General features: G+C 36.6%; 1 protein-coding gene across 18 annotated transcripts in view; it reads right to left on the bottom strand.

Moving 5' to 3' along the window:
* mri (mrityu) overlaps nt 1–15,877 on the bottom strand; it is a 483,153-nt gene that overhangs the window by 453,033 nt on the left and 14,243 nt on the right. For all 18 annotated transcript variants that reach the window (XR_010855758.1, XM_067119190.1, XM_067119188.1 and 15 more), the window contains exon 2: nt 12,968–13,096. Coding sequence is in view for 16 of the 18 variants with exons in the window: in XM_067119173.1 (XP_066975274.1) it covers nt 12,968–13,096 (129 nt within the window). In the remaining 2 variants the exon portion in view is untranslated. The remainder of the gene's footprint in view (nt 1–12,967; nt 13,097–15,877) is intronic.

Here is a 15,877-nt window from a genome sequence, read left to right as displayed (position 1 = left end):
ATAGCTGTGTCCAGAAAAAAAGCAGAGGCATAGATGATCCATCTACAGCATATTTTAATGACTGTCCGAACTCTCCCTTTATATGTGTCCGAACTCGCCCAAAATTAAAGTTGAATTCGGACACCAAATAGCGTATTATTCACATAATGAAATTGCTTACAAATTTTTGTGTGTGTTATCATCTGAAAGTCTCATGGGCCAGCTATATATACAATACTTAACATCTGCTCTAGGTAAAAAAACAAGAGTTAGGTATAAAAAAAACATAAAAATGCATCTGAACTCGCCCAATCTTACGGTACTGGAAAATTTTCAAACACTGCTTTGACTTTAAGGAAAATTTAGAAGTGAAGAACTATTAGATTTACAGTGCGCCGATTGCCAAACAGAAGTGAGTGACATATGGAGCCTGAAAGCTAATGAAGTAGATTCTGGCATCTCGGCTTTCCTTTAGTAGGTAGGCATATCTTTCTCCTGAATCTGAGAGTTCGTCTCAAAAACAAAGTTCATTGGAGATGAAGGACAGACAATGCATTCATAAACCGAGGGCAAGACAGGATCTTGTCCAGACACTATATGCAGACTAATGCTATACATATGGTGCCCAGATGTGGGAGACTGATAATGAAGAATTGGTGCCTTACCAGGAACTGGCGCTGGTCACTTGAAAAAACCAGAGCCAGGCGCTCAATCGGGAACTGGTATTCAAGAAAGAACAACAGTGTTTTCTAAAACACCCTGTGAGAGGGTGATAAAAGTTCACAGGCAGGAGTTAAGTACTGGATAGATATTGACGCTCTGCAGTAGGCGCCAAGTGTTCTTGAATCGGCACTGAGCATTCGGGGATTGATGCCGGGTGCTCAAGAGTTGGCGCCGAACTTTTGGCAACCAGTGCCAAGAGTGCAGAGGAAGACAGCAGGCACCAAATACTGGCACTCCACAACTGAAGTACAGGAGACAAGTGCCATGAACTACCAACCCGGAATCTATATCACTAAAGCACATCCTATGGGATGCCTTCTCAATGGTTGTCCACCGATGCCTGGGACCGGGCAACAGGCTTGACTGAGGGGGCCAACTATCCAGGGGCAAACGCCCTCGGACTCCCTTGGATCGCAAGTATGTCTTCTCCCAGGTTTGGGGGAGCAGGAATGTGACCTTTGGCCTAAGAGACCCAACAGGCTGGATAGTCACCTCATCCTCTACAATTCCGGCAAGATGCTTTTTCAGTGGCTGTCTGTCGCCAACTGGGACCATACAGCAGGGTTGACTGAGGAGGGGGCCAATTACCCGAGGAATTTCCCATCAGCCTCCACTGGACTTTCAGTATGACTTCTCCCAAGTTCAGGGGAGTATGACAGGCGATCGGGAGCTGGCGCCGGGTGCTGAGTGAACCCAGGATGTGAATGGCACCCAGCTACACTGGGCACCAGGAGAGCTAGTAGCTCCGGAAGCTAGTGATCACTCCAGGGCGGTCGGCACCAAAACTAGCGGGCGCTCCTGGGCTCTTGGCTGTCAAGAAAGTCTACTTATCCAAAGGCCCATCGCCACAAAAAGAGGTAATTTCTCTCCTTAGTACGTTCTGCCCTCACACTTTTTCAGTTCTCTGCAAAGGAAAATGTAATAAAATGTTGTAAATCAATTCTTTGCCAACAATTGTTCTGAAGTACACAAAGTACCATCACACAAAGCATATGTAAATTCCTTATCAAACATCATTTGAGACTTGCCGATATGGATTCACCACTGAAAACATCGGTTCCATAGCGAACATGATATTTTCATTATAATATGCTACTCGGTAAAGGAGAGTTAATCAACTGATTGCTAAATTGCTGTAGCAAAATATGATAAAACTTGAATCAGATCTTAATAACAAAACAATAAAATAATGATCCTGAAAGCTGTAGGCTTGGAGGCTACTCAAAATCAGTGATAACATTTCATCGAAATCCGGTTACCTAACCGGAGAACAATAAACAAAGCTGCTGCAAACACCCAATGTTTACAACGAGCACAGCAGAAAGAGAAAGAGGTTGTCTGCTAAGTCATTCCCAGTATTCCCATTAGTGGGAGGGACTGGTCACCTATGCTAAACAATCAGAGCGCTGTCGCAAATTTTAAAATTTAAGCTGCTGCACGAGTGGAACGTATAGCTATGTAATTACTTGGTAAGTTACCTATATGAAAATATCAGTCCCCTGTTGGGGGGGTTCTGTTCCGACGGCGTGATGATAAGCGAAAATCACCAATTTTCGGCGCCTCTGTTAGGTATGCATCGGTGCCAATATCCAATTATCGGTGCTGATAAGCAGAAACTGGCGCATATCGCTAAACAAGCCCTGTAAAACCGGATCGCCAATAACTGGGGACTGCCTGTACAATACAAGAACCTGTATATTCAACAAAAAGTACAACATAAAACTACATGCCTGAGGTGCAAGACCATACTACATATTAAAGATAATTAAACAAAAAATTGGAAAAAACTTTGCTCCACCTGCGTTGCTTTCATTCTTTTACTGTTCATGTTTTCTTTGTCTCTTACCCAGCTAGCTGACATACATCTCACACTCTCTTTAAGATTCCAGGGGGACCCCAAAACTCAGACATAGCAAATCACATTCTTGAGTTCTGATGGGTATGGTAATGTTTCTCATTCAGAGCTCGCTGTACATTTTTTCATATTGTAATATTGGTTATGGACTTATTGTGTCACTTTTAAACTAAATATTATTTTGTACTTTTTCTCAGTATGTTCAGAAATGGGAAATAACAGACACAAAAAAACTAAATGACAGGTTAAAGTGAGGCAAAAATTTTCTATCATTTAGTCATCAGTCTCTCTAAAGAGTTTACTTTTGACCCACCATTCAAGATCAAAACCTTTGAATCTGTCCAGTGCAGCAAAAAATCTGAATCGGTCATCTGGTCAAACTACAAACTATAATAATACACATTCTAACCTCCAGTCAACAAGCATTGTCCTTCCAAAACAAGATGTTGATCACATTTAGTACAAAAAAGTTTTTAAAATTCACTCATAAATAACTTCTGACAGCAGAGCAATAGTCATTTTCACAAGCTCAGTTTCATATTATTGCATGGACACATGGAAACTTTTGAGTTCTAATGACTTTTTCACTCAGTATTATAAAAAACCAATCAAAAATATAATACTGCTTTCTGCAATACTCTACAATTAAACACTATCAATAACTTGGTTCACAAGTGATCATATCCCAAGCTATAGCAACATAACACTATCAGAAGATAAACATTAAAAGTGAGATTGATAAATTTCATTCACTTTTTTTTACAGATAAAAAGCTATCTGGCAGACTGACCTCTAAACTATTTATACTACAAATTACTGCTACAATGGTGCTATTAATATGCATATACAACTTATATGACACACCAACTCTAACTGACATGCAAGCTTTCATAAAACGGACTGCCTGAGAGAGAGAGAGAGAGAGAGAGAGAGAGAGAGAGAGAGAGAGAGAGAGAGAGAGAGAGAGAGAGAGAGAGAGAGAGAGAGAGAGAGAGAGAGAGTGTGTACAAGTAATCTACTAAATACACGGCACTTAAAACAACTCTATGCAAAAAATAACATGCACATTTGCATGGCACTTAAACATAAGCCTTCAAGACTTTTGGGAGGGTCAAAAACATATCTGTGGTAAAACACTCCATTATGGATGACAGGTTATGAGCTTAGAAATAACCTTCCCTCGCAGTTGCGAAAAACTGATTTTTCAAGACAGAATGCTAGTATTGGTCCCATATTTGAACTCTACTGCAGCATCTTTAAAAATTTTTATAAAAATGTCAAAGCCATAATATAAATGATACACTGAAGCCAGTATGACAAATATTCACTTTGTACCATAATGCTTGATAAATTTCCTTTCCAATGATACATAAATATATTCAACAATGCTTTTTAACCCGATTACTGCATATGAAAAACATGAAGCAAAATCCGGAACGGGTAAAAATTATGATTTTCTATTTTGGTTCATTTTAATGATAAATTCCTTTAAATATCCCTTATTTGCACCGAAGAAAGAGTTAAATCATTTCCCATCACCCTTCAAACGTAATCTCTACCTGATTTCAAAGTACTGCTAAATCTGTTTTTTATTTCTTCAGACATCGTTGGAGTCTCATGGAATGAAATCTGCATGTCATCCTGACATCATTTATACACCTTCCAGAAACAGAGCCCCACATGGTTAACATGCTACTTAATCATACAGATTTTTAATCAAACAGTCCCACATGCTTGACATGCTACTTAGTCAAATAGTATCCTAAAGTATATCATTATTATTATTACAATAAACTACACTAAGTCTTCTTGCATATTGTATACAGTAATTAACCAATATATGATCATGAAGTCTATGAACTTGATAATCCACTTGAGTATCAAACAAAGTGATGGTTTTAGCCATAACAGTTTTCCACTCTAATAAAATCAAGTACAAGCTCAAAGACGAAGCTATATATTAACCCTTTCTGCCAATATTAGGTCACTTCACAAGGACAAGAGAAATTTATGAGATCAACATTATACACATCATCCTTAACAAGGTGATACTGTCTGCCAATGGAATACACAATAAATCATGCAATAAATTCAAGTCAAATCACCTGACCTGCAGTCCTTCCATGCATCCATGAAATCGGATATGACATTCACTGCCTGCAAGATTTATAAACCCTTCCAAATTGGGAGCATTATAAGCGAAGCAGATCATCAACTTCCTAAAACTGAGGAATCCTGAAGGAACCACTTGTCACCAGTAATTACAATTCTTCTCAAAGCTTCTGCCACCTCACAGAAAGTACAATTTACAGAGTACACTGCTTAGGTGTACTCTGGTGGCAAACATTCTTCGCATGTCTTTAAGCCCCAGCTGGATTGCTTCCTGCCTTTTATTTTTAAAATAACATTTCCTTTGTTCTCTTCTACCAGTGTGTGCTACTTCTTCACTTAGCTCCAATTTTAATCATTCATTTAAAGAGCAAATTTTTGGGCAAAGCCTATGAGAATCTAGAAATATGATTCAGTCTCATTCTGTAAAATATATTAATAATAAAGCGGCTGCCAAGACAAAATATCAAAGTGTTACCCATTCAGCTATAGCTTTCTCAAACTTACAATTGAAATGGCCTCCTGTACCCTCAAGAAAACATCACCACATGAAAAATTATGCAATATGTGCAAGGATTCAATGCTGCCAACTACCTACCACTAGAGTAGAAATGTTAAATATACAACTATTTCTGAATAATAAAGGCTCATTCAGTCAAAATGCTCTTCCTCTTCATATGAATGTTCAATTCAGGCAAAGACAAAGTGCTAAATCATAACACCACTATAGAAGACCTCTGAAACTTTTGTAAACATCACTTATCTAAAAGGGCAAATCTTCTATCAATAGTACTGCCTCTGATTTTTATTCACTTTGTGTTGAGAGTATTCATCCTTTATGGAATGAAGCCTAATCCCCCACAAAATGCATCACACTTACTGTGCAAAAGGTCTATTGACCTTAAATAACATATCTACCAATCTCATACTTTCCCTTCAAGGCATCAAAGTTCAAACCATATTATTAGTGACTGGTATCAATTAACAACTAAGCTTTTTCATGACAGACAGAGTTCACAGAAGGTAAGTGGTCCAGAGTAATTAATTACCATTTGGGCAGAGATGATCATCATCTTGTCTGTGATCGCTGTAATACCAGCAGCAAATAAAATCAACACTGATGCCAGTCTGTCTACTCTTAGCCTTGGTCAGACATCTCTAACATTCATGTTAGTCAAGTACACAACACGTATGTTGTTCAATACCTCTATTACTGATTCAGCAACAGTTAAACGATGCAGTGCCAAGAGACAGTTTGGTTTGCTTTCACCTTACCAACAAATTCTCAAAATGACGCATCTGGATCACTTTTGAACTGCTCCAAGACTAGTCCAATTCTGATCAGTTTCACATTTACCTTTGTTATGGAATTCATCATTAAGCAAAATAACCCTGTAAAACCAGGAGGTAAGCCTGCAAACCATGCCAACGTTCTTCATTTTCAATCTTTCCACTTAACTAACTCTGGTAAGTCTATAAAACATTAGAAAGAATTACACTGCTAACATTTTGGACATTTTCATCCTTCCTTACCTGTATACTAAGAAATCACAAAAGTAAGAGAGTGATTTTGTTTATTAGCTGAAGTCACTGGGAAAGTTCAAAATGAAACGACACAGTGCCAAGTACTTTCGTGTATTTCTAACACATCTTGTTGCAAAATGCTTCCATTATGTGATACAGAGGTAAGAGAAAATTTCATTCAGATTACTAACTTACATACAATGGTACACTTTTTGGCTCATTGTGACCCAATACCACTTTCTCCCTACAGTTTGTTGCATGTCTCAGTAATGGTCACAAGAGCTTAAGTACCAATGGCATCTAGCATACTAATCAGAAACATGTTCCTCAACTTGGATGTTCAGACATTATTCTTTCTTTCTTTTTTCTTTTTTCAAATCTTCAGCTGAAAACCCTTATGGACAGAGTCAACTGACTAGAAACCCAAGAAGACTCCAAGGGAAATCAGCCTGCAGGGAGACAAGTTATAGGGGATGTGATAAAGAAATATGAGGAAACACAATAAAACTTACACAATTCAGGAGAAGGAAACAAAAAGCAGGAATGAATTTGCTCCTTCCTTAAATATTTGGAGATCAGAAGATTCCACAACTGCACTAGGTAAACTATTCCACATTTTAGTTGTAGCCCAAATAAAACTCCTAACAAACTTAGTACTGTAGTATCAAGCCTGATGCTAAAAAACAACACACTGTTTGCAGCAACAGCCTGCCTAGTGTTGCAAGCAAAAACAGCTAGGTCAGGTAGAGAGGTGTGCAAAGGATGTTTTTTGTTGTACTATATTTTACACAACAAAAAGAACTCACTTTGCATCTATGCCACAAGTCAACATTTAAGAGTTGGAAAAATAAACTTGAATGATGACATAACTATCCAAGAGTTTGAAACAATTCAGCACCTGAAGACCACACTGAAGAACAGTACTCCAAACAAGAAGAAAAACACGAAACATTCAAAACTATTTTGGCAAAATACCAACTTTTTGAGAAACAGAGGAAGCAATATTATATATATGCTTTTCAATAGTAAATTTCTTATCAAAAGTTACACCTAACATTTAAAGCATAACATCTAAACGTATATCAAGATGCAAAGGCAAAAGTGTTCTGGATCAGCTATCTTTTGAATTCTTCAAGTTAAGTTTCATGCCCTAAAGCCTACTCCATTCATGATTACGTGCCCATCTCTATTCAAAGATTCTGCAACCACAGCCTGAGGCACAGAGAAGGAACAACAGCTCGAAGAGTAGCCTCATCAGTGTTTGCAATCATTTGTTTTCTAGCATAGAATATATAACAAAGGTTCAAGAACACTACTTTGAGGAACTCCTGAAATGACATTACTAAAGTTACTATTTTGGCCATCAGCACAGACCCTTTGGGTTCTGCCTACAGGAACTGGAATTGGAATAAAAAATTTAGGTCATTCAGTGCTTTGGGGAAAACTGATAGTAAATGAGGTTTTAACTGATAGTAAATGAGGTTTTAAAGGTGTTAACAGGAGGAAAACCTCACAATTGTACTATGAAGCAATTGTTAAAAGAGGGTGGAAAGTAAGACTGAAGAAAGATATGAATGGAGGTGCAGTAAAAGGAATGAAAAGGGTTGCAGCTAGGGGCTGAAGGAAAGCTGCAAAGAACCGTAAGTACTAAAGAGCACCATGTAAGGGGCACTGATGGCACTATCCCCTTACAGGGGGGGGTTCTGCCTATTAGAAATTCACTGAAAAAGTTTATAAAAGATCCACCAATTCCCAATAATCCTTGCTTGTATAAAAGTGCTTCATGATTCACACGGTCAAAAGCTGCATTAAAACTGACACCAACCATGTGTGCCTCTGTGCCCTCATCAGTAGATATTGACAGAAGTGCATCACAAGCACCAAGGCCTTTACAAAAACCTAACTGAAATACTGGTAGTTGGTTCATCTTCAACCAAACTACAATGACACTTACAGAGCAGCTTCTCAAAAACCTTAGATAAAACAAGGGTAACTAAAATTAGCCTATGTTTTGTGGGACATGATGATGGATTTAGTCCCAAGGGGATGGAGCAATATTTCCCTTCCTCCAAACAAAAGGAAACTTGCAAGTCAAACTAATCTTCTGAAAATAGTAATCTTAGGAGGAATGAAATCAGTAGTCTCTTTAAGGGGATTGGCTGCCTAAAAACCCAAAAAACCTTCAAAAAATTCAATTTGCTGAAAAAAATTCTATGGCTTCGTATAACGTTCAAGAATGTGTCCACGAAGTATTATGCCAAAATTTGCCTTATTTCTCTAGTTATGGTCTCAAATGTAACAATAACTATATACCCATAAAACACCAGTAGCGCAAATGATTTAGTCTGGTATAGTTTTTGTGATATATGTTACGAAAATTTCCTTTGAAATGAAATGTATAATGTCAATAATATCCTACTTGGCAACTTTTTAGTTATTCCTAGTCATGACAAAGCACGCGTCATGCCATGAGGCTCAGCTCGTGGCCGACAGTTGCCTATAAACTTCCAAGTTAGAAGGTCACGTTTTTCACGCTCACTAGCCTTGACTGAACTCTGTATTTTCTGCTGCGTTTTTGTTTTTTCACCATGCCTGAAAGGTCCAAGAGTTCACTTCATGCTTCTAGAATGCGGAAAAGCCAAGTGGATAAGTCCAGGCGAGAAGTAAAAGAAAGAATTCAAGAAATTAGTGCCACAGAGGGGAATGGAGCGACGGAGAGAGAGAGCTGTCGCCCAGCAAATGGCACAGGCAACGATCTCTGCTGACCAGAGACTAACCACATCCACCCCCAAATATCTCTTTATTCGTTCGTCACTACTAAAGGGCAAAGATATTTCACAAGAAGAAAGCAGTAGCTCAGAGTCTGATATTATAGACGATCCTGAAAATAAAATGATCATAATAAGTGAGGCAAGACTTGATGAATTACTTGAATCACGAACCCTAATTGTGAATGCAAAGTAATTCCCAGGATCCATTTGGCAAGGGATGGATTCGAGAAACTAATAAAAAAGATATGTCCTAAATGCAGAGGGAAAAATTATTTCAAAACCCGCAAAATGCCTACCGATTTCTACAGAAGGAAGGAAGGCTTCAATTTACAAAACCAATGTGGCACTAATCTATCATTCTTTGTTGGAAGATTATGGATTCGCAGGATTGAAGAGATTACAAGGAACCCTTGGTATAAAACCAATGGGAAATAACAAGTATTCACGCCATCTTAGATATCTTTATGATAAAATGGAAACATTTTCAGATGAAACAAGAGCAGATCTTTGAAAATATAAGCACATACTACAGGAAATATATGGGAATTGTGCCTGATGAAAATGGAATACTCAATACTGACAGATCCTACGATGGGACATGGATGAAAGGAGGCCATGTTTCTAATGTAGGTATGGGAGTCATAATAGAAGTGTGCACAGGATCTGTGATAGACTTTGAAATGATGAACAAAGTTTGTAAAGCATGTGCCGCTAAAACGACTGAACTAAAAGAAAAGAAAATAAGAGAAGAAGATTTCAACGTGTGGAGAACCCTTCATGATGAAGATTGTAATATAAACTATGAAGGTACATCAGGAGGGATGGAAACAGAAGGAGCCATAAGGATGTTTTCAAGGTCGCAAGATTTGGAATTCCGCTACGCCACCTTTGTTGGAGACGGAGATTCCAGCCCTTATAATAGTGTTTTAGCGATGAACGGTGGAAATGAACCATATGAAAATTTAAGTTGCGAAACTAGAATGCACCAACCATGTAAAAAAAAGAATGACCAACAGAATGGAAGAGACTTAGAGAAGATGAAAAAGAAGAGAGAGTAACAAGAACTGGAAAAAGAAGAAAATTTAGTGCTCTAAGTGGAAAGAATAAATTGTCGGACACAAATATTAGCATAATAACAACTTATTATGGCAGGGCAATCCACCGTAATGTTGGTAAATCATGGATTGACATGAAGAAGGATATAAGGGGAAGATTCTTGGTGCTACTTTCAGCGTAGCATAGCATAGCAATGGGTGAAGAAAGAGAGAAAATAGAGTTCAAGAGATCTTCAACAGTTATCAATTTAGATGCTGAGAGTGAAAGCAAAATAAAGGCTGTGTATGAAGCACTGTCTGAGAAAGATTTGCTTGAACGCTGCGTTCGCGGTCTTACACAAAACGTGAATGAAAGCTTTCATTCAAAAATTTGGAACAGAGCACACAAGACTAAGTTTGCTGGGAGCACAAAGAGTAAAGTTTATAGCACAAACAACTGTGCTTGACCATAACTTTTGATACAGAAAAGCAACACTGTTCCAAGAATTTGGTATATCTTCTGCTCTTCAACGAAGCCTGGAACTTCAAGATAAAGAAAGAAAAAGATTGAGTGCCAGAAAGAAAGAAAATACACAAGAAAACTCAAGAATATGAAGCTGGAGGATTTTAAATAACCACATAACCTGGCGACAATGAGTAGTGTAGGCAACTATGATACCCTAGAGTAACACCTTGCAACAAGATCAGACAGGGGGGACCAGGAGCCTAAAATTTATAATAATGTGTCTTAGGCACATAAATAATCAATTAATATTCTTATTTATAATCATTTTGCATTAATTAATACCCAAAAATAAAAATTAAAACCATAAAATTAATTGTAACAGTCTTTTACTCTTTTTATGTAACTAAAACTCTGCAGGTCCATTTCTCAAAACAAGTTTTTCACCTTTAAAATGCATCTCCTCACTTAGTATTGGACCAATCTAAATGAAATTTTATATATAACATGGGGAAACATGGTAGACTAATAAAATGCCAGGGATTTTTAATATTTTGAGCTGCTGATTTTTGGTCATTTTTTTTCTGTCATTTTCCCGGGAAAATTTCCTAAAAAAGAAAAAAAAATTCATATCTCGAAGAAGAATTGAAAAATCAAAAATCCCTGGCATTTTATTGAAAGTCCATATGTGTTTTATACGTGGTTCAAATCCCATCCCTTAAAAACTAAAAGCAAAGGAGAAGATGCATTTTGAAAATGGCCATTTATGGCCGAAAAACGCTCTGGCATCACAAAACCTAAGGTCATTGACCAAAAATTTTTTCCCCAGAAGTTCCACATAATGTCCTTAAACAAACCCCCTATATATCAACAACCTGTCATTAAAAAAGTGGGAAACCAGCCGATCCCCTTAAAAAAAGATGGGTAAGATCCCGTTAGGGTTTATGCTACCATAACAGTCAAGGCCCAGAAGGCTTTGAAGGCCCCTGAACTTAACTTAAGCTCTGGACAGCATGACTGAGGCAACTCCATGGACTCATCAAACTGTTTGCTCACAAAGACTTGAGCCCTATTCTGCCTTCACACCCTCATTATAAGCTCTCTCATGAACCACCTAAACTTGACATCTAAGCTAAATAAAAATTATGCCACAAAAAGTGACTGATTGTTCCTCCAAAATGATAAACTTGTTTATCATGGTAGGCAAATTTACAAGCCACATTAAATCACGGCTTATCTTTACGACAAAACTTGAGGATTTTATAATTAATTCTCCTCTAGATAATATAATAATCTTATGGTGATCACTTAAACACTAAATATTCCAAATTATATAAATATTGCTCCACTTCAGCACAAAAATAATTTTTAGCACTATCAACAATGGCTATATTCCAAGCAATGAATGTGGAAGTTTTAATTTTTGTGAAAATTTCCTAATATTTAGTAGGTAATTTCCAAAGGATAATACCACATTAACTAGGTCAAATGCAGCTCTCATGTCCAACTGCACAGACAGCATGATTATACACTAATGATACTACACTAATGATACAAGCTAAACAATTCCAAAAATCACATTATAAACCAATGCTTCCTCCATCTTGAAGATATAGTGAGGTAATCTCTTTCAATTCTACACCTAAGATGCCTAATGCAACTATTATGTTAGTGTACACAAGGATACAGTGCCATGAATAAAAAAAAAAAGTTTACAAAATACACATCAATTGTATGAAATAAGTTTTTAAATCATGTTGTCACTCCAGTTCTGTACATACATATGCTATATAACCAAACTCAGAAAGGCATTTTAAAAAAGAATTATAATCAAGACAGCATATCCAGCATTAAGCAACAGTTCATATATACAAATAAGGACAAAGTTTTATCAAGAAGAGGAATTATTTTTTTTTCTTTGGCAATCAAATACAGTTTTGAGGTGGGAAAGCAACAAAGGCAGGGTGACAATGGGGAAATGATGGTTGGTGGTTGTTTCATCAAAAGAGCAGCCATTGAAGCCTCTCTGCATCTGAATAACAGAAGCACCTGCAACTCTACTAAATAATTACTCCTGTAACTCCTTCACATCTACAAAAAATTTGACCTGGGAACGGTACCCATTAAATACAACATTTTTTTTACATTTGTTCGTTCTTTCATACTTTCTGCTGATGCTTTCTACCAACTCCTTACGCTTTATTTTTAAACATACTTTTTGGCAAGAAAAAAATAATGACAATTCTAAAAACTGTACAATTCAGAAAACTGAACCAAACAGGTAAATGAATAGCAAGCTCTCAACCAACCTCACAATACTTCACACAATACGAGATAAAGATGCAAGCTCTCAACCAACCTCACAATACTTCACACAATACGAGATAAAGATGCAACTTCACATAATCATTTACAAATTTGAAATGGCAATGCTGTCACCTCAACCAGGACCAAACTAACTTTTCCATTAACCCATTATGAAAAAACAAATCTATATGAACCAACTCACCCAAATCTGTTCCTGTAAGGCCTTGGACGTCGTTCTTCTGAGTCTGGGTTATCAGTGTCGCTTGAGGACTCATGTTCGTACCCACGACGGTCCTTAGCTGATGCCATCATTCCATTACACTTACGCAACCTGCAAGTATTGCGCATTGAACATTGGCATTATACCTGTCAAAAAAATATGTAGCCTCAGGAGGCATGTATACAAGAACAGCCAATCTACAGTCCAGAGTAAAATGAGAATACTGTATTGGTATTCTCACAAAAATGGGGAAAAGCCAACTCATACTTACACATAATATAAATTAACTAAACTAAAATTATTTCCTGTAAAATTATTCAAAATGTAAAAAGTGAAAAAACTTAATAAAGAATAAAAGCAGCACTATGAAGAACCAAATTAAGGTAGAGTGCAGCAAGTTTTATCTGCAATATCAAAAAATTCCCGTATGGTAACATATTGATACAGCAAGAAGCTCCAGAAATGAAGAAACCACCTCCCTTTACTTCTGCCCATTCAACCCTTATTGCTGAGTCACTGTGTATCCTAGAGGAGAAATGAAAAGGGGAAAGTCTGTCTGTCACTTTGCAACATAAGTGAAAAGATCAACAGCTTAGATCTGAAGATATTGTACTGTAATCTGGTGGCAAATAAACATCACACACAAGTAGTTCTTTCAGCTGATATTAGTTCTCAATAATATCAACTATTAGAAATGCAACTGATGCACATTTGTATCAGTAATTATGCAGCCTTTGAATTAGTTACAGAATTTTTAAGTTTGTTATAGCATAAGTTTTAATCTAAGCTAGTTTTTTTTACACCAAATGTTTATTAATGACAAAGTCTCATATAAGCTTGGTATTACAGTACAGACTGATGTAATGACAGTTATCAAAAGCATGTAATGATATCCATAAAGAGAACAATAAGATACCCAAAAATAAAATAAAAAAGTTGATACAGTCGTATTTTTTCTACAAAGAATAATACAATTCTTGATTATAACCTTACAACACATGTCTGACACTACAACCCACCCACCACATTCATAGTAGTCATGATATGGATAATACTACCTGTGCTTCTAAATTTAACCCTTTTTTAACTGTATCACTACACCTGTTAATATTCTTATTTTCTTACTAGCTTTCAATTATTTTCATGTCAACACTAATAGCTTCTCTGAATTTGATCATATACAGTATATTAATTCTTCCTTATATTTTCAGCTGTTTGACCTGCAGTACATTTATCTCTGCCAACAAAGTTGATACGCTAACAAGATATACCAAGAAGAGGAAAACAGTTTGATGAACACTGGTGAAAATGTTCACTGGCCAAGGTACTGGAAATAATGTTTTTCATGAAACCTACAACCTGATGAACTGACACTTGCCAAGCTTTAGACTAATTACCATAAACAGTATTTAGAATACTGTACAGAAAATTCATGGAAATAACATTTTCTGCAAAATTCTAGGGTGCTCTGTGCTACAACTCACCCTTGAGCTTCACAACCTACCCAGATGATTTACTCTTAAGTCAGCTAGTATTTGGTGACTGAATCTTGAGGATCACAAAATTAGGCAAATTTCAAATATCAAAATGTGGTACACCTGCACTCACACTACTGTATTTACATTAAAGTTTTCATAACTATCCTTTACATAGTCTATTCAATAATGTGTTGTGATATCTTGTAAATTATGTCAGATCTCAACAAGAACAACTAAATTTTCCTGACTGCTTAATGATAAGAATGTCCAGTATTTTCCTTGCCATGCAACACATGGACGAACTTGACGCTCATTCCAATACCAAAGGAACACTGTAGTGTGAAACACAGACAACTCAACTCCCTCACATTTCTACCTAAAGTCAGGGTATTACCCTTATTTGCTTGACATCAAAATATTGTTTAATTTCAATCTGAAACATAAAAAGTAATTTGAACTTCCTTATTTTTTTAACTTATGCTGCCATACTTTTTAGTGCATTGCCACTTACCATTTTTTTGTAATTACAACGTGAATATGTCGCCAATACATTATGATGAGAACCTGATGTTAACTTCTTTTTGACAAGAGCAATTTGATGAGTAGAAACTGCGCCTATCCATCAAACAGTATCGCAGTGACAGTAAATTTGTGACAGAGTTAAAATAGTGCTCAACAAAGTGTTGAAAAATCTAAGCTTAAAGCTGACAATAATACTACACATTTTATAAAATACATAATTATAGCCCCGTAGGTTTATACTGTACAGTATTCTAAAAAATGTATCATAAAATTCTTTAAATACCAATATGGGATTAGCCTTCGCACAGTACCTTAAATTCACTCGTCAAGCAATTACAGAAGAGCTGGACTAAATCAAACCTAATCTACATTCGGTTACACAACCAAAAAGATGTGGTACACGTTATTTTCAAAACCTACAATGAAATATATTGTCACTTTGTTTATGATTATTTTTGTCATTTCCAGGACATTTTACTTATACTGTATACTGTACACCAAACATGCTGAAAAGTAGTTACTCTACTAAAAGACTAGTAGGATACAGAAATCACAAATCTTATGTTTACCTATATGTCACCATATTATAACATGGAGTTCAAGTTCTATTCAGCATTATGTGGTGCCCTTGGGCCATCTTCAAAATCTGACATTCATCATTAACCAATGACAAATGCTTACTTAAAATTTTCATGATTCAACCAATTGTAGGATTCCTTCTAAGTTCTGTCTGCTAGGCGCTGTAAGTTATCTATTTTTTTTTTTTTAAGGTAATTCTACTTAACAGCTCTGCATGAAGACATGACAAATTTATTAATCAATTTGTATTTTTCATAGCTAACAAACCTGCGGTCTTAACTTATGGATAATTCTTCCACCACCAGCTGGAAAC

This window comes from Macrobrachium rosenbergii, chromosome 16, assembly GCF_040412425.1.
Source record: "Macrobrachium rosenbergii isolate ZJJX-2024 chromosome 16, ASM4041242v1, whole genome shotgun sequence".
In the NCBI taxonomy this organism is placed as follows: Eukaryota; Metazoa; Arthropoda; class Malacostraca; order Decapoda; family Palaemonidae; genus Macrobrachium; species Macrobrachium rosenbergii.
This window is presented reverse-complemented; position numbering and strand designations above follow the sequence as displayed.